Genomic DNA, 19,119 nt, shown 5'->3' on the forward strand with positions numbered 1-19,119 from the left:
GCGCGCACAGCGCCACCTGCCGCAGCGGAGGACCCGCCCCGGACGAGCGCGGCGACTGCACGGGGCAGGCTGACCGAATGGCCGGGTAGTGAGTGGATGCTGTATTCAGAGTTTTCCCAAGTCAAGTCACTTTTTATCGTCATTTCAGCCCTAACTGCTGGTACAGTACACAGTCAAAACGAGAAAACGTTTTCCAGGACCATGGTGCTACATGAAGCAATACAAAAACTACACTGAACTCCGTAAAACAACACAGAAACTACACTGAACTCCGTAAAACAACACAGAAACTACACTGAACTCCGTAAAACAACACAGAAACTACACTAGACTTACAGACCTACCCGAGACTGCATAAAGTGCAGTAAACAGTTCAGGCATTACAATAAATAATAAACAAGACAATGGGCACAGTAGAGGGCAGTAAGCAATATGTCCGCAGTTTTCTCTGCCCACCTAGTAACCCAATTCAGCTCGGGGTCACAGTATGAGGGACCCCAATGCTATCACGCGTGAGCTTTCTTGAAAAATAATATTCATCGGCTGACTCCTTACAGTAGCAGTCTCTCGGAAGTTAGAGGATGGCTAATGAAATAAAAAAAAACACATTTTAATGTTTTTCTATGTTCCCAGGACACTGTAGACGCTGGAATCTGTATTTTTCTTTTTAAAAAAAGCAAACTGCTAGAAGAACTCAGAAGTAGCATCCATGGAGGAAAATGTACACTTGACATTTTGGACAGTCTGAATGTATCTGAATTATTTTCTCCGTGTACTCGGAAACCTGTTACTTTGAATAGACAGTCCAAAATGAAGCGGTCAGTTCCCCTTCCCAAACGTTGTGATCGGCTGAGTTCGGCCGGCAGCTTCTTTCTTTATTCCAATCGCCCTCCCTTCTGTCGCTCCGGTGGGTTCTGGGATTGGCCGTGTGGCAAGCACAGATTCCGCCACTCGGAGTGGGCTGGAGGTTGTGGGCGGGTTGGGTGGGTGAGTGGTTTGGGAGCTCCTGCTGTTGTTTATGCTGAAGTTCCATGCGCTTCGAACCAACAGGTTTGAGGACCCTCAAATCCTTTTTATGCGTTTTAAGTTATGGACCAGGGATACCCAGAGGCAATATTTATACCTCAAGGTAGATAAAAAACATATTTGAATTGTTTTCTCTGTCCACCTGGTTGTTGTAATGGAAGTCAGGAAAGTATCTGCTTTGAGACATTGAGTTGGTTACCCATCAAAGCCAACTGAATATACTTATAAAGATTAACTTTATTTGTCGCATTGCATACACATGTAAAATGCACCATTTGCAACAACAACCAACGCGATGACATGCGAGTGCTGCCATGCTTCCAGTGCCAACGTAGCATGCCCACAACTTACTGACCGTAACCTGTATGTCTATGGAATGTGGGGGGAAATCTGGATGAAATCCATGATGTCACGGGGAGAATGCGCAAACTCCATACATTCAGAGGTGGGAATCCATCTCCCACCCCCCATCCTCACCACATTCTACAGGGGTTGCAGTGAGAGCTTCCTGAGCAGCTGCATCACTGCCTGGTTCGGAAATTGCACCGTCTCGGATCGCAAGGCCCTGCAGCGGATAGTGAGGTCAGCTGAGAAGATCAGCGGGGTCTCTCTTCCCGCCATCACGGACATTTACACTACACGCTGCACCCCTCATACAGCGTTATGAAGGACCCCACACACCCCTTATACAAAATATTCTCCCTCCTGCCATCTGGCAAAAGGTACCAAAGCATTCGGGCTCTCACGACCAGACTATGTAAAAGTTTCTTCCACCAAGCCATCAGACTCCTCAATACTCAGGGTCTAGACTGACATTGTAATGTGTGTCCAGACTTCTACTGTGCCTATTGTCTTGTTTATTAATTATTGTACTGCCCTGCACTGTTTTGTGCACTTTATGTAGTCCAGTGCAGGTCTGTAATCTAGTGTAGTTTTTGTGTTGTTTCATGTAGCACCATGTCCTGGAGGAACGTTGTTTTGTTTATACTGTGTACTGTACCAGCAGTTTATGGTCGAAATGACAATGAAAAGCAACTTGAACTTGAACCTTGGTTTACACAGCTCCCCCCAAACATGAATGATAAAAAAGCAGCTCTTCAAACACTTGAAGACTGAGGTTCATAAGGGAACTCATTAACTGAAGGAAAAATGATGGGTAGAAAGAGCAGACAACTTGGTAATAGGTGCTGTGATTGTAGATAATCCACGGACGAAACAGTGAAAGATCCAACCTTTCAGAGCCAAGAACACAGGCAATCTTATCAAATACTGGGAGACAGATAGCAGAATGTCAGCTGAAAGCAACATACTGAAGAACTCTATCCTAACATAAGTGCCCATGACTTTACTCCACAGTAAACAAACTATCATATGTGGCTGCCTCCCAAATTACAAAAAGGCTGTTTGTTAACTGGAGGGGGGACAGGGTTTCTGGAGCAGCTAGTTTCCCTGCTGAAGTTTTAAAAGTTGTTTCATGTCATTTCCCGTACACAAGCGTAAAGGAGAACAAAATAATTGTTACCCTGATGCGAGGCGAAAAACCCCCCCACAAAAGATAAAGACATCCCACAGTCCAAAAACATACCGGGTAGGTTAATTGGTTGCTGTAAGTTGTCCCCTGATTGAGTTAGGGATAACTTGGGTTGTCAGAGGTGCAACTCGAAGGCCTGGAAGGGCCTATTCTGTGCTGTATCTGTAAATAAATAGATAATGCACAATAAATATAAATAGATGAAATACCTTATGATGAGGAACTTAAGTTACAAATTCACTATTCCCATCCTCTGCTTTTTGCACTGAAGTGTTCCCACAGCCTATGGACTCACTTTCAAGGAGTCTTCACCTCATGTTCTTGATATTTATTGATTATTTGTTGATTATTTGTTTGTTTATTTTTTTCTCAGCTCAAGCTGGTAAAGCCTGAGGTACGGGCATAGCCGAACGCACTCATTTCTCAATTGCTAGAAACTTTAAGACTATTCTAGTGCTGTTTATTATTGAGACTTTCTGAAGATTTACCTAGATATTACTACATAGCCCTAATTGTTTAATGCTGCTGTGTGGTGACTTTGGGATGACACCAGTTGTAGATATCACTATCGGGACAATGTAGAGCCTGTTCATGTTCCAAAGTATTTCAATTTCCTCCTTTTGTTTGTGGTGTTTTTCACTTATTGATCTCTGTAAGATATGTGCGTTTGAAATGGCTATTAAATAAGTTGTTATTGCTTGTTTAGCTTGTGTTTTTAAATCCGGACAGTTATTATGATTATCTTATCTGTAATTGCTGATCGGTCATAATATCATCTGTGGTATTCTGACTCTAAAACTGGATCTGGCTTGTATTTGTAGTCATTTGTATTTTAACGCAAGATTTTGATTTTGAATGACGTTTGCCACTTGATAGTAAATGTAACACTTACCCAACAGGCTGGTATATGTTTAGGGGAAAAGGAGATCCAGCCACTCACCAACCCCACCTCCCGTACACGCAGGCGCTGTGAGAATCAAGTTTATGCCGTGCGTACACACACAATATCAAACTCACACCAGATACTGTTATGGAATACACTTTGAAGATTTTACTAAAACTAAACGAGTACTATGCAATACAGTATATATGAAGGAAAAGAAAATAAAGTAAAAGGCGCCAACTTATCAAAGTTCAGTCAGTTTAGTGTACATCGTTGGAGCTCAACCATCAAACCATTCAACCCCTCGTCACTTTCCTCCGACCTCCACGTCCTCGCACCTGGGACCACCCCAGTGGTCAACCGAGCAGTGCAGCGCACGTCCACCTTCCTCGGCGTCTCCTTCCCGCCTCCCCTGAAAAGACCGCGAAAACCCCCAAGCTCCCAGCCCCACAAGACAAAATAACATTCCCCATTGGTTAAAAAATGAATACAATCCCCATATCAGCAAGTCCAATGCTAAACAACTGCAAGAGAAAACACTTATCAGACATAAAAGCATTCCTACTCTAGCAAACCAAAGAAGCCATTTTGATTAACATACACAGTACATTGTACATTAGTAATCAGATTGTGTAAAATTGCTGCAGGATCCTGGCTTGTTTCTGGTTTTCCTTGTCATTTTTTACATTTACCATCTTGAAGTTGTTGATTAATTATTATGTAATTTTGATCATTTTTTGTGTTAACCATCTGGCCTTGTATGGCCACAAGGAACCCCTTTGTTTCTGAGAAGAGGACTCCAGCTTTGAGCCAATGCTTCCTTGTTGACATCTAGTCTGTTCAGACCATGGGAATGTCTTCCATGGAGGGTCATGCTTATCATTGGTAAGGTTTTTCTTGTTACGTATCCCGTAACTGGGTGTCTTACCAACAAAGATAGAAGTGTCCATTGGAGTCTGGTGATACTATTTTCAACAATATTTATTACAAAAAAATATACAAAATAATATCAATGCGAATATACAGAGAACATATGTTAGCAATGCTAAAACTAAAAGTGCGGGTACAATAATAATCACTAATGAAACAAGCTCTAGCGTTGTCTTGGGGATAATGAATTGTCAGATGGAAATATAAAGTACAGTTCAGTTCATGCAGGCTGCGGTAGTTGTTTGTCGATGTGTTGCAATTGTTAGAGAGAGAGAGAGAGAGAGAGAGAGAGAGAGAGAGAAAACGTGTGAACAGTAACAGCTATTATCTTGCCAACCTTCCTTTACGATTTTGATCCGTTGATGCGTTGTTGTTGTGGCCATTCACGTATGACCCCTCTGTCCTTTAGCTAGACCGTTCTTCCATGGTGGACTCGTCACCCAGGCAAGGGTGGACACACACACAAGCCTCCACCGGTCTCGCTACAAAACACTGTGAGTTAAGATTTACCGACCCTTCGTTCGGTCTTCGGTCTCCCACCCTGTTTCGTGGGGATTCTGATGCTCACTAGCGTTTCTCCTGGTGCGTCTGAGGGTTGTTACCCCAGACCTCACTTTTATCCCCACTCACAGGGTCTCAGGTATCAATCAGATTGGGATGATGTAACCCATCAAACCAGCCCACTCTGGTTGCCCCCTGAGGGGTTTCAATGAATAGAACAGTACCAAGTAAACAATCCTTCTCCAAAAGACAATAGTAGTAATCAACAGCTTTTGTCAGTGGGAGACATTCCACCTTGTGTATCTCTGAGCTGTGTCTCTCTCTCATTAACTTTCATGAGCTGTTATCAATAACAACTGCCTTGGCAGCATTCCTTTGTCTCTCTTACTTCCTTGATAACAGCATCGAAATAGTAGCGATTTGCGATTCTCCAAAAGGGGGGGCATGGGCAACTCTGCACCCTTCTGCTCATCAGAGTTGTTCATCCTTCGTAACATTCTTCATTAGTGATAATGTCTTAATTTGTCTGGGTTTTGCTCTCATCTAACTTTAGTGGTGTTTACTTCTTACCAGAATTGCATATGCTTCCATGGAGAGATTCCTGTTTTCACTGATGAAAGTATATCCTTAGAAGTTTCATCTGACTGTTGTGTAGATATTTTATGTCTGTTATTTCTCTTTCCCCCTTATTATTATTATTTTTTTCTGCCTTTCTCTTTGATTTTGCAGTTCATTGCCTTTTACTGGTTGTCCGCCCTGTTGCTGTGGTCTTTCATTGATTCTATTATAGGCATACCTGCAAGAAAATATATCTCAGGGTTGCATATAGTGACACATACAGACATATAAACTCTTCTTGGGCTTCTAGCCAGGTCCAGGTGTTGATTTTAACTGATGTTTCAATGACAAACTCTAACATCTTCATCGGGGATGATGCCTAGGCATGTCTAGCCCAGCGGTATATAAAGTCAACTCCTGGCATCTGTCTCTCCTGAAGAGTTTATGAGTCATACAGGCTGGGAAGGTACTAGATCCTTTTTTGACATATATGTAGTTTTATCATAAATTTACTTTGAGCTTCAGGTTCAAGGATGGCTTGAACCACTTCCAGTTTTGAGTTTAAGTCCCGTCTTCTGCTTCTTGTGCTGAACTATTCCCACAACTTATGGCGCAAACACAAGGAAATCTGCAGATGCTGGAAATTCAAGCAACACACACAAAATGCTGGCGGAATGCAGCAGGCCAGGCAGCATCTATAGGAAGAAGTACAGTCGACGTTACGAGCCGAGACCCTTCGTCAGGACTAACTGAAAGAAGAGGTAGTAAGAGATTTGAAAGTAGGAGGGAGAGGGGGAAGATCCAAAATGATAGGAGAAGACCGGAGGGGGATGGGGTGAAGCTGAGAGCTGGAAAGGTGATTGGCGAAAAGGATACAGAGCTGGAGAAGGGAGGATCATGGGACAGGAAAAAAAAGGGAAAAAATAACTGTCAAGATGAAGCCACACTCAGGTTGGAGGAACAACACCTTATATTCCGTCTGGGTAGCCTCCAACCTGATGGCATGAACATCGATTTCTCTAACTTCTGTTAATGCCCCTCCTCCCCTTCTTATCCCATCCCTTATTTATCTATTTATCTTTTTATTTATTATTTTTCCCCTTTTGTCCTCTCTCCTTTCTCTGTGTCCCTCTCACAATCACTCCTTGCCTGCTCTCCCTTTCTCCCTAGGCCTCCCGTACCATGATCCTCTCCCTTCTCTAGCCTTGTCTCCCTTTTGCCAATCAACTTTCCAGCTCTTAAATATCATGGAGTATAAAACTTGTATCATTTGCTGTGTAACCAAAACTATGTAGTCAGCTTGCTATGCATGTACCCAAGATGAAATCTTAGGAATGTAGAAGACAATGGTGCGTTAATGAGAGGTAGCTAAAGAAATGTAGATTAGAACATTGCTCAGTTCTGAGTTTATTATTTGCTATGCATGTACCCAATTTAGTAGGAGACTGAAGTCTTAAAAATGTAGAAGCAATGGTATGTTAATGAGAGGTAGCTAAGAGATGTAGATTAGAACATGATTAAGCCAATTGATAGGAACAATAGGGACATGATGTACCTGTAGTAAGTGTAATACGCAACTAAAGATCAATTACATATGCTAATGCAACTGGACCAGGATTTTGCTATAAAGAATGCCGTGTCCGAGGATCGGTGGGCAATCAGCGACTAGCTCAATGACTGTCTCAGCTTTGATTTGCAAATTAAAGTTTAACCCTTCTTGAAGAATATTCTGCATCTCCTGGTCATTTGTGAGGCACGAAAAACCACAACACTCTTAGCTTCATCCCTCCCTCTCCAGTCTTCTCCTATCATTTTGGATCTCCCCCTCCTCCTCCCACTTTCAAATCTCTTACTATCTCTTCTTTCAGTTAGTCCTGATGAAGGGTCTCGGCCCGAAACGTTGACTGTACTTCTTCCAATAGATGCTGCCTGGCCAGCTGCGTTCCACAACTTAAGGACTCTTCTCAATATTTATTGCTTATTGATTTATTATTACTTAGTTGTTTTTTGTATTTGAACATTGTTGGCATTTGCACACTGCTTGTGCATTCTGTTGGTATGGTCTTTCATTGATTCTGTTATGAGTGTGCCTGCAGAAAAATGAATCTCTGAGTTGTATATGGTGACATATATGTACTTTGAACATTAATTTACTTTGGACTTCGCAGAGCCCTTAAGTTCAAGGATGACTTGCTGATACTCTAGTTCCAATGTGACTGATAGAGTCAATATTTCAGACTACAGACTTTTCCACAGCAGGGTAGGGGTACATGAGCGTGCAGTTGGTGTCATGGTGTGCCCTATCTGCCATTTACACTGGGCTTCTGCATGCTCCCAGGTCATTTACGTGAAGTTTTCAGCGGCATCCTACTCCTTCACTCTGACATCCTGACACTTCCTCTCAAGCTCATAGAAAAGTAAATATTGCTTACCTTTCCAGCCATTATTTTAAACTACAAATTTATTAATTTTATTCACCTTTAGACTAAACACTTAAATTGTTCTGCTAGTCTCATGTTTCTGTCATTCATTCTTTGGATTTTTTTTTGTTTCGTGGATTTCTGGAACAAGAAAGAATTTCAGGTTGTATACTGTATACATTCTCTGATATTAAATCGAGTCATTGAACTAACAGTTTTAGAACTTTTTAATGTAAAGTTTTTTTTGGCTGGCAACTTACTTTAGTGGGCAGTTGATACAAAACAATCTGCCTATTGTGCAAATTACCTCTCATTATAACTGAAACTCAAACTATAGCTGATGAACAAACAGAAATAACTACATGACTCACTCTCCAGAATATAAAAACTTTGCTGTAAACAAGCCTGCTGAGTAAAGGGCACAGGTCCTGTCTAGATTATAAATACTTTGAATAGCTTCCATGGTTTTCTTTGTTTCGTGGCTGCCTGGAGAAGATGAATCTCAGTAGTATACTGCATACATACTCAGATGTACCTTTAGCCTTGAACTTGTGAAAAGCCTGCATGAGCGTTTGGGAGACCTGGCAGGATGAATTTGCTTGCTGCAGCTTTTGGTCTACAAGCATCTTCTGCTGCCTGGGGACCATTCGTGTTTTCAACTGTCCTGGTTATGAACCGTTCACAGAAACAGATCCCTGCCACAACCCGTGGAGATCTAGTGTCCTTTCAAATAATATGTTAAGACCAGGTTAAGATTTCTATTGCTATGTGTAGGCATTTCATTTTAGCAGTTTTCTGTAAAAGCTGTGTCCTGCTGGTAGAAGTTTTTGGTTTTGGCTAAAGAAACCCTGCTGTTCAGCTTAGGAATGTTGTGACAGTTAATCAAGATGGTGGGATCTGGAGAAAGTCCTAGAGGGAGAGATTTGTGATGGGCAGCAGTTTGGTTTGGGTTTTTTTTTAAAGTGGGAGTTGCAGAGTGGGTCAGAAGGGTAGATGCCATGGAAAGGACAGTCCCGTGGCGTGAAGTGCTTTGTACAGATGAATAGCTCCAAAAAGAAGGGACAAAACTCCTGAGAGAGAGCCAGAGTGTTCGAGATGGACTTCACAGGGAGTTCAGACTGTGGCAGGTGCTTTCACACAGATGGTGAGTTCAGTGCCTTGAGTAACAGTTATAGCCAGATTTGGAAGAGACGGGCTCCAACAGTCATGTGCACATTTAGACCAGTTTAAATGTCATGGGCTCCTCATTTTTTTCTTTTAATAACTTTAATAAAGCCAAAATTGGTGAATATACTTTATTTTACAAATTTTATGTGGTGTACATTACCTCTTGCTGGCTTATAATTGTGTATGGACAGTATTTACACAGCATTTGCTCAAATTGGGGTTTCTTTAATTGGAATATCATGACATTCATGTTTGGTTGAATCTCAAATCATATCAACCCTAGACATATATAGTTTATGAGAGCTGGCCTCTTCACTGCTGAGCTAGCTAACGAGCTGAGTTTGCATACGAGTTCAGTGAGTAGATTACACGTGAAGAAACAATCTGTCAGCTATCACTAATAATGATTATCAAAGTAGTTTTAAAAAAAGTATTTGCATCCAGTGTTAAAGGTTGTATAAATGATTTGCAAAAAATGATATAACATGTCCTTTCAGAGTTTTGTCAAAATACACCATTCAGTCACCACAGGAAGGAATCAGGTAATAGATTATGCATTTAGTATGTTATTCTGGGTCAATGCCTCTATATTCCTTGGAGAACATAACTCTCCAATTTTCTTCCCGCTCTGAGGAAGGATCATCGGCCTGAAATGGTAACTGGTTTCTTTTTCCACTAGTGTTCGACTGGCTAAATTCTTCTACAAGCAACTCTTAGATTTAATATTTAATGTGCTGTGTATTTCCTTAATACTAGTAATGCAGACTTCCAACATTTGGGTAAAGTCACAAGGCTCTTTCTTCTCAAAACACTACACCTACTGAATTCAGAAACACTTGGGGCAGGGAGAAAGCTGGCATATTTCACTTTAGCCCAGTGGCCTAGCCTCTGCCATTGAGTTACTTTATGGTTCAACTTCAGACTGGAAAAACAGCTGAAGTTGAACCATAAAGCAGTATTGCACCCATATTGGATTGTCTCAGTACTTTTATATTTGTGTGCTGTGGCACTTACTTTTTATTTGCAGTTATTTTGTAAATAATACTATTCTTTTGCACTTCTGGTTAGATGCTAATTGCATTTCATTGGCTTTGTTTCTGTACTCCGCACGACAATAAATCTGAATCTGATCTAATTGTAAGTATTTAAAGTGGAGGTAGATACATTGAGGGCACAGAGGAATTAAGATCTGGGATAGATCAGATTAAATGGCAGGACTGGCTTGAGAAGCCAAGTGGTCCACTCCTACATCCTTGGGTTCTTGGTGTGCATTGCAGATACCAACAAATGCACATTGTTCAGAGAAAAACCAAAGTTACTCCATAAAGTTTTTTTCTCTTCCGTTTTTTCATCCTCAACTAGCAATGTCTTATCCCCCAACTGTACTTGAATTAATTGCAGACTACTACAATAAGTGTGCTAGCAATTTCCATACATTGAGTGTATACACTAGTAGCAGCTGAAGGATCTGTTCTTTGCTATATTACTAAATAAATAGTTCATGGGCGTCAATATCTCTGAGGAGCTAATTGGAACCCAACATCAATGCAGCTACAAAGAAGGCACAACATTAGCAGTTGAGGAATGTCACCTAAAACTCATAAATTTCTACAGATTTCTATGTGCAGAGCATTCTAACTGGCTGCATCACTGTCTGGTATGGAGGGGGGGCACTAGCTTCTGTAGTATCCAGGACATCTTCAAGAAGCAGTGCCTCAGAAAGGCAATGTCCATCATTAAGGACCCCCACCACCCAGGACGTGCCCTCTTCTCTTTGCTACCATCAGGAAGGAGGTAAAGAAGCCTGAAGGTGCACACACAAGGATTCAGGCACAGCTTGATTTGATTTCTGAATAAACATTGAGCCCATTAACACAACCTACTTTTTTATTTCTATTTTTTTGCACTTAATGTAATTCAGTTTTCCCCTCTATTATTACGCATTGCAATGTACTGCTGCCGCAAAGACAACACATTTCACGACAGATGCCAGTGACATTAAACCTGATTCTGAAAGAAACAGCAATACGGATATCAAACCAAAATGCATATTCAGAACCTTTCCAATTGGCCTACAGTGCAGGATTTTAGAAATTAATATCATTAGCAATCCTGCATTTTAGTTCAACAGGTTACTGCATTTATATTCCCCCCCCCCCAATTTCTCATAATGCAGGATCCATCTTTTATTAAAAGCATAATTGACAATAAAGTAAAAATGATTACTACCACTCTGAAAACCAAATGCTGGGTAAGGACTTCTTATCCCATTATGTGCCTCAAACATCATGTTTCTTTATTCACCAGAGAAATGGTATATATTTCAGCATCTCCTCACTTAACAAGAACCTCTCGTCACAGCTCATAAAATTCCACAGCTGAAAGATACAAAGTATAAAATACTCTAAATTCAATTAATGTTCTAATTAGGAATGAACGGCCCAATGACTCATGAGGTCTGAAGTGAATGTCAGCAACACTGAGCAAGTCATAGTTAAATTTAAAAAATGAATTGGTTGGCAATACACAAAAACCAAACAGCAATTCAAAAATCTATCGTTTACATTAACACACTACTAATGTTGACACACCTAGTTCATAATTCCATCTTTTTAATTGTCCATTTACAACAGCTGCAGTCTCAATCTACAATGATTAATTTCCAAAGATATTAGATTTCAAGATAATGAAAAATCAAAATAAATTCTAAACATCTGTCTTGGCAATCCTGGCTTGTTTTAAATACAAAACAATCTTCAAAAAGTGACTGATCATTTAATTCAACCGGCTGACTTGATAGTTCTGCAGTTCTATTTCAGTAAATTTGTTAAAACTAATCCGCCGATACTCCAGGTTCGGGGGTTCAGCTCAGGGCCCACAACCCTGACTGGTAAAACAAAATTGTTATGGAAACAGCAATCAAGAATCGCTGCTACATCTGAGTGCAACAGCATTCCTGACTTGGGTGAATGACAGTAGAGAAAACCGAGAGGAAGTTACGGACATGAGGAACACCACCAGAGATGGAAGATCTACATTGCTGCCCTAAACAGGCAAGAGATTTCAGTGTATTTATTAAAACTAAGTTTGTAAAGAAACTTGCATTTATGTAGCATGGATAACCAAATCAACCAATGGTACAAATCTGAAGCAAAGTGGCTGTTGTGAAGTAATGCAGAAGGCAATTTGCGGAGAGTCAGCATCACAGTGCAATGAATTAAGTGACCAGATCATGTTCAAGGGATAAATTCTGCCAGGATGATAGAAATTGCAATCCCTTCTTGGAATAATGCAGAGGGATCCCTCACATTTACCTGCAGCGCTTCATCTTGGCTTAATGTCTCATTGGAAAGATTCGATCTCTAGGAGTGTATCATTGACCACAGGAGTGATGGCCTAGATTGAATTCTTGGCAACATACACCAATTTTTAAACCACTATCTATATTTAAAAGTTAATTTAAAAAATGGAAAAAACATACTTCTCAGCTACACAAATCACCAGAGAAATGCACACAAAAAGCTGGAGGAACTCAGCAGGACAGGTAGATTCTACGGAAAAGAGTAAACATTCGACATTTCAGGCCGAGACCCTTCATCAGGTCTGGAAAGGAAGGGGAGAGGTCAGAGTAAGAAGGTGGGGGAAGGGAGGAAGTTGTACAAGGTGGCAGGAGATAGGTGAAACCGGGAGAAGAGGAAGGCGTGAAGTAAAGAGCTGGGAAGTTGTTTGGTGAAAGGGATAAAGGGCTGGAGAAGGGGGAATCTGATAGGAGAGGACAGAAGATCAAGGAAGAAAGAGAAGGGGGGAGGAGCACCAAAAGAAGTTGATGGGCAGGTAAATACTCCAAAATTAACCCACTATTTCTCAACTTAAAAGGCACATTGGTGACAGCTTAGATATTTTAAATACAAAGAACTGTGGGTAATTCTACATATTCAGCACACACCAATGTAGGTAATTTTTACAGAGGAACTTGTTTCCCAAAAAAAATCGAGTAGTTTTAATTTCATGATTGATCACTTTAGAATAAACACAAGTACAATGGCCCCACTTTACAAAAACAGACTACAAAGCCCATAAAACATTACCTGTCTTTAGACTGAACTTTTCTTTAAAATGATTTGAAAAATAGCGTTCCAGTGATTAAATGTCAATAGCATTCTGCAACTAGTACACATCATTCTCAAATATAATCACACATGATTAAAATGGGCAAGGCTGGAATAGTGTAAAATAGTTATGATGTATCAAGTAACCAGAGAAAATCATTAAAAAGGGAAAATAGTGTGATGTGGTACAACATCTTGCAAACTTGAAAAAGGATCTAGTGCTTTCCTGGCGTATACGCCAAATAAACTCCTCTCGGGTTTCCTGCTGAATAGGTGATGATGGCAGAGCCTGTCATTGAAACGTTGGTTAAAATTGATACTTGTACCTGGCAGGAAGCCTGAGAAGAGTTTATTCATCTTACATCTACAGTGTAAATTTGCTATTCGAGTGTTGCAGTTTTCCCCCCAGAGCAGTCACATTAGCTAAAAAAAAATTTGTAGTCTGAATGTTAATCAATGACCTAATTCTGCAGTGTACAGGAAACATTACTTATTTACTTCTCTTATTTTTAACTAAACTTAGAACAAATTATAGAATAGTGAAACGCCTCATCTATTACCCTAACCTAGACATGAAAACAAAGCACACATGGCAGAAAAATAGTTTATGTGACTTTAGTCTAACAAAGTGGCAATGCCAAATGTATTTTACACTGAAATACAGGTTAGAAGTAAAAAGCAATAACAGTATATGTTGGAAAGGCCAAACCTATTACACAAATGTACAAACATCTGTACAAAGCTTGTAAAAATTTTTGGGCATATTAACAAAATTAAAAGAAAGCCCCTCTTGGTCCTTAAATCCTAGGTGACTTTATTTCATTTTTATATATAAAAAAACTGGTTATCAAATAAGCAATGACGGAGTAGGCTTCTTGCCAGGCCAGGCTTCCTTGGCATATTTCTTTTTCTTCGGTTCATTAACAGATTCTGCATTGAACACGCCTGGGTTTGAAACGGGGTTTATAGTCACAGATGCTGGTACCACAGCTGGTGCCAAGTCCACTTCAGGAGCAGGATTTGGGAATGGCATAGGGAGTCCTCCTATCATAGCCGTGCCCATTGTATTGCCGTGTAGCTGAGATGCAGAGTCGCCACTAGTTGGAGGGAGGCCACCATATAAACCAGCATTGAATGGGAAATTCTGTATACGCCTAGCAACTCCATCTTCCAAACCCAGTGAACTGGGGCTTTCTGTCTTCTTCTTCTGTAAGTTTCAAAAGAAAACATAATTAGCCTTTGATAAACTTCAAAACAATATTTCACAGTACTGAAGAAATCATGATAATAGGAAGGCTAACTACTGTGGTTAAACAGTTAGTTATGTGACAATGATGTGAATAAGGAAAAACATTAACTTATTGATGCTTAAAGAGCAAGCAGTTTAATAAGTAACATTTAGTACCTCAAGGAACGATGTAATACTTACTTATAGGTGTTCCAAAAATACAACAGCATTCTGATATGTCTATCCATGGCCTCCTCTATTGTCAAAATGAATCCCAACTCAGGTTGGAGGAACAACACCTTATATACCGGCTGGGTAGCCTCCAACCTGATGGCACGAACATTGACTTATCTAACTTCCGTTAATGCCCCTCCTCCCCTTCTTACCCTATCCCTGACATATTTAGTTGTTTGCCTGTTCTCCATCTCCCTCTGGTGCTCCCCCCCCACCTCCTTTCTTTCTCCTGAGGCCTCCCGTCCCATGATCCTTTCCCTTCTCCAGCTCGGTATCACTTTCACCAATCACCTTTCCAGCTCTTAGCTTCATCCCACCCCTCTGGTCTTCTCCTATCATTTCGCATTTTCCCCTCCCCCAACTACTTTCAAATCTCTTACTATCTTTCCTTTCGGTTAGTCCTGATGAAGGGTCTCGGTCTGAAACATCGTCAGCACTTCTCCCTATAGACGCTGCCTGGCCTGGTGTGTTCCACCAGCATTTTGTGTGTGTTGTTGACAGTATTTTACAATTCTAGTTAATTATACAATCTAAATATAGTAACTTTTCTCAGGTGAAAAAACTGTTTTGGTGACAGAGCCCGACAGAGGTGAAGAGAGAGGATAAAAGGAACAGATTTGGGACTGATTTGAACAGTCGCTTTGGACTGCGCAGGAACAAAAAGTGTTGGCGTCAGAGGCCTAACCTCAGCTGCAAATAAAAGGAGGGCAGGCTCAAGCAGAGCAGCCATTGTCAGAGTTAAGCTTTGGCTTAACAGGCGAAGGCACAGTTAAGAGGCAACCCTTTTTCTCCTTTGGTATAGAGAAGTCAAGATGGAATGCTCCTCCTGTCAAATGTGGGAATTCGGGACACCCGACGGTTTCCCTGATGACTATATCTGCGGAAGCGCACCCAACTTTAGCACCTGACTGAACGGGTCAAGGGGTTGAAACTGGAGTTGGATGTATTCAGGATAATTCGTACCATCTATTATATCACATGATCAGACAGGATTTATTAAAAATCGTTACTCACATTTTAATATACGTCAGTTATTGAATGTGATATATTCACCATCCAAAAAAATATCAGTGTATATTATCCTTAGATGCAGAAAAAGCCTTTGATAGGATTGAGTGGAATTATCTTTTTAAGACCTTAGAGAAGTTTAATTTTGGGCCTAATTTTATTCGTTGGGTTAAATTAATCTACTTGTCTCCTACCGCTCAGGTTATTACTAACTCCCAAATTTCTAAGCCCTTTAAATTACAGCGGGGAACTAGACAAGGTTGTCCTCTTAGTCCTTTACTTTTTGCTTTAGCTATAGAACCCTTAGCAATAGCACTTCAAGAATCTAAGGACATTTCTGGTATACTAAGGGAAGGTATGTCTCATAAAACTTCATTATATGCTGATGATATTTTACTTCTTATCTCTAACACTGAAACTTCTTTGCCTTTGGTTCTTTCTTTAATCTCCCAGTTTAGTTCTTTTTCAGGATATAAGCTGAACCTACATAAAAATGAGCTATTTCCTTTAAATGACCTAAAGTCATTAAATGCCAAATTTCCGTTCAAAGTTGTTACAAGTCAATTTACATATCTCGGTGTAACAATTACTAAAAACTTCAAGAATTTATTCAAAGAAAACTCAAACCCCTTATTGAATTATGTGAAAAAGACACTTTCTAAATGGTCCCCTCTTTCTTTATCCCTAATTGGCCGAATTAATTCGATTAAAATGAAGATTCTTCCTAAATTTTTATATCTTTTTCAGGCTTTACCTATTTTTATTCCTAAGACGTACTTTGATTCTTTAGATTCAATTTTAACCTCTTATATTTGGAATAATAAACAAGCTCATTTAAGTAAAGTTTACTTACAAAGAAATAAAGAGATGGGTGGACTAGCCCTACCCAATTTTAGGTTTTACTATTGGGCTGCCAATATAAGGAACATTACTTTCTGGTCCTATTATATTTATCGTAAAGATTGCCCATCATGGGACTCCTTAGAAGTTAATTCTGTAAAAAATTCCTCTATTGTCTCTCTTCTTGGATCATACTCTTCTTTTTCAGCAAATAAAACAGATAACATAATTTAAAGAGCAAACACAAGGAAATCTGCAGATTTAATGAATTTTTCATTATCATCTCCCATTCTCCTTAATTATTTTTTTTTATCCCTTCCATGACTGATAAATTCTTTAAAGATTGGGATGAACTAGGTATTAAGTGTTTTTGGAACCTGTTTATCTCAGGATCTCTTGCTTCATTTGACCAGTTGTCAAATAAATTTGCACTCCCAAAAACACATTTTTACAGATACCTTCAAATTAGAGATTTTCTACGTTTCCAATTAGCTACTTTTCCTATAGGTCCTGATAAAAATTTACTGGACGATCATTTAAATTTAAAACCTTTTGTTAATGGTTCTATTACCGGTATCTATAACTTGTTGATTGATTCTAGACAAGACTTTTTAGATAAAAGAAAAAAAGTTTGGGAGGATGATCTAAATTGTCAGATTTCTGATGATAGATGGAATAAAATTCTTATACGGGTTAATAAATCATCTTTCTGTGCTCGTCATTCTCTTCTACAATTTGAAGTGGTTCATAGAGCTTACATTTCTAAACAGAAGCTCTCCAGTTTTTACCCGAATGTTTCTCCACTTTGTAATAAATGCAACTCTGCTGATGCCTCTTTAATTCATATGTTTTGGTTTTGCCCTAAAATTGAAAAGTTTTGGCGGGAAGTATTTCATACCTTCTTTCAACTTTTTAGGGTCCAATTTGACCCAAATCCCCTTACTGCCTTGTTTGGTATTATTGCAAATGAAGATATAACTTTAAATACTCCTAACCTACAGGTTTTAGTTCTTACCTCACTTTTAGCAAGAAGAGCAATCTTGCTTAAATGGAAGGAGTCTACCCCTCCTACACATCTTCAATGGCTACGTGATATTATGTCTGATTTAAATTTAGAAAAGATCCGCTGCTCAGTCTTAAATTCGAAACAATCTTTTTATGATACTTGGGGATCTTTCCTAAATTACTCTTCCAATTTATTAAGTTTAACAGTGCACAGACTTTTATGTATATTTTTATCTTCTTAAATGAATATGTTTTTTTTTCTAATTATCCATTGTCATCCATCAGCTTTTTTCTTTGGTAGTTGGTAGGGGTTGACTTTTTTTATATAAAAAATTTCTTTTATGATGTATGACTTATCTTTAAATTTTTGATTACAGAGTGGTATACCTTTATGTGTTATGCTATAACATTTCGATCAATTTTATCACAATATATGAATGTACACAAGTTGCACGTGTTATGTGTTGCACTCTGTAAATCTTTTTTTTCTGAATAAAAAAAAGGATCATTCAGAGGCTGAAGATATTATAGACGAGACTTTTGAAGAGGTGGTGACATGCAAAGTACAGGCTTCGGACAGTAGAAGGGTGACCATCTGGAGAAGTCAGTGCAGGGTTCCTGTGTGGCCACTCCCTTCAGCAACAAATATACTCCTTTGGATGCTGCTTGGGGGAGGACCCATCAGATTATGGCGGCAGCAGCTGCCAGGCTGGCTCTGATCTGAGGCTCGACAAGAACGGGTAAAGTCAGGCAGAGTGGTAGTTATAGGGGACTCAATAGTTAGGAGGACAGAAAGAGTTCTGTGGCTGCAAAAGAGATTCCGAGCAGCTACAGGATATTCTCAAGGGGGAGGGGGAGCAGCCAGAGGTTGTGGTGCATATTGGCACCCACGATATAGGCAGAAAAGAGGATGACTGACACAGTGAGCATATAGAGTTAAGAAAGAGGCTGAAGAGAAGGACCTCTAAGGTTGTAATCTCTGGATTACTCCCTATGCCACGGATTAGTGCAGGTAGAAATCAGGTGACAGCACAAATGAATGAGTAGCTACGGAGATGGTACACGGGACAGGGTTTCAAGTTTTTGGATCATTGGTATCTTTTTTAGGGACGGAGTGACCTGTACGAGAGAGATGGATTGCACCTGAACTGGAGGAGAACCAATATTCTGGCTGGGAGGTTAGCTGATGCTACTTGGAAGATTTTAAACCAGCTTTGAAGGGGGCTGGGAACTGGAGCTTCAGGTCAGTAAAGACCGGACCAGAAGGTAGACGCCAAGGTGGATGAAATCAAAGTAACAGGTACGATGGTTCGGAGAGTTTAAAGTGTGTTTGTTTTAATGCAAGGTGTATTATGGGTAATGGTGAAATTAGCGCATGGATCAGAACATGGAACTACAATGTTGTACCCATTACTGAAGCTTGGTTGAGAGAGGGCTAGAAATGGTGATTATTGTACCAGGTTTTCAAAGTTTTAGAAAAGTCAAGTCAAGTCTTTTATTGTCATTTCGACCATAACTGCTGGTACAGTGCATATTAAAAATGAGACAACTTTTTCAGGACCATGGTTTACATGACACAGTACAAAAAACTAGACTGAACTACGTAATAAGAAAAAACAGAGAAAGCTATACTAGACTACAGACCTACACTGGACTGCATTAAGTGCAGATATTACAAT

The 19,119-nt window shown here is 39.9% G+C and overlaps 1 protein-coding gene across 2 annotated transcripts in view; it reads right to left on the reverse strand.

Annotated features, from left to right (window-relative positions):
- Nucleotides 1–11,611: 11,611 nt before the first annotated feature.
- Nucleotides 11,612–19,119, reverse strand: part of LOC132380487 (nuclear inhibitor of protein phosphatase 1-like) — a 43,212-nt gene continuing 35,704 nt past the window's right edge. For both annotated transcript variants that reach the window (XM_059949332.1, XM_059949333.1), the window contains exon 7: nt 11,612–14,332. In XM_059949332.1, the coding sequence (XP_059805315.1) occupies nt 13,973–14,332 (360 nt within the window). In that variant the 3' untranslated portion in view covers nt 11,612–13,972. The remainder of the gene's footprint in view (nt 14,333–19,119) is intronic.

The sequence above is a fragment of the Hypanus sabinus genome, chromosome 24 (assembly GCF_030144855.1).
Source record: "Hypanus sabinus isolate sHypSab1 chromosome 24, sHypSab1.hap1, whole genome shotgun sequence".
In the NCBI taxonomy this organism is placed as follows: domain Eukaryota; kingdom Metazoa; phylum Chordata; class Chondrichthyes; order Myliobatiformes; family Dasyatidae; genus Hypanus; species Hypanus sabinus.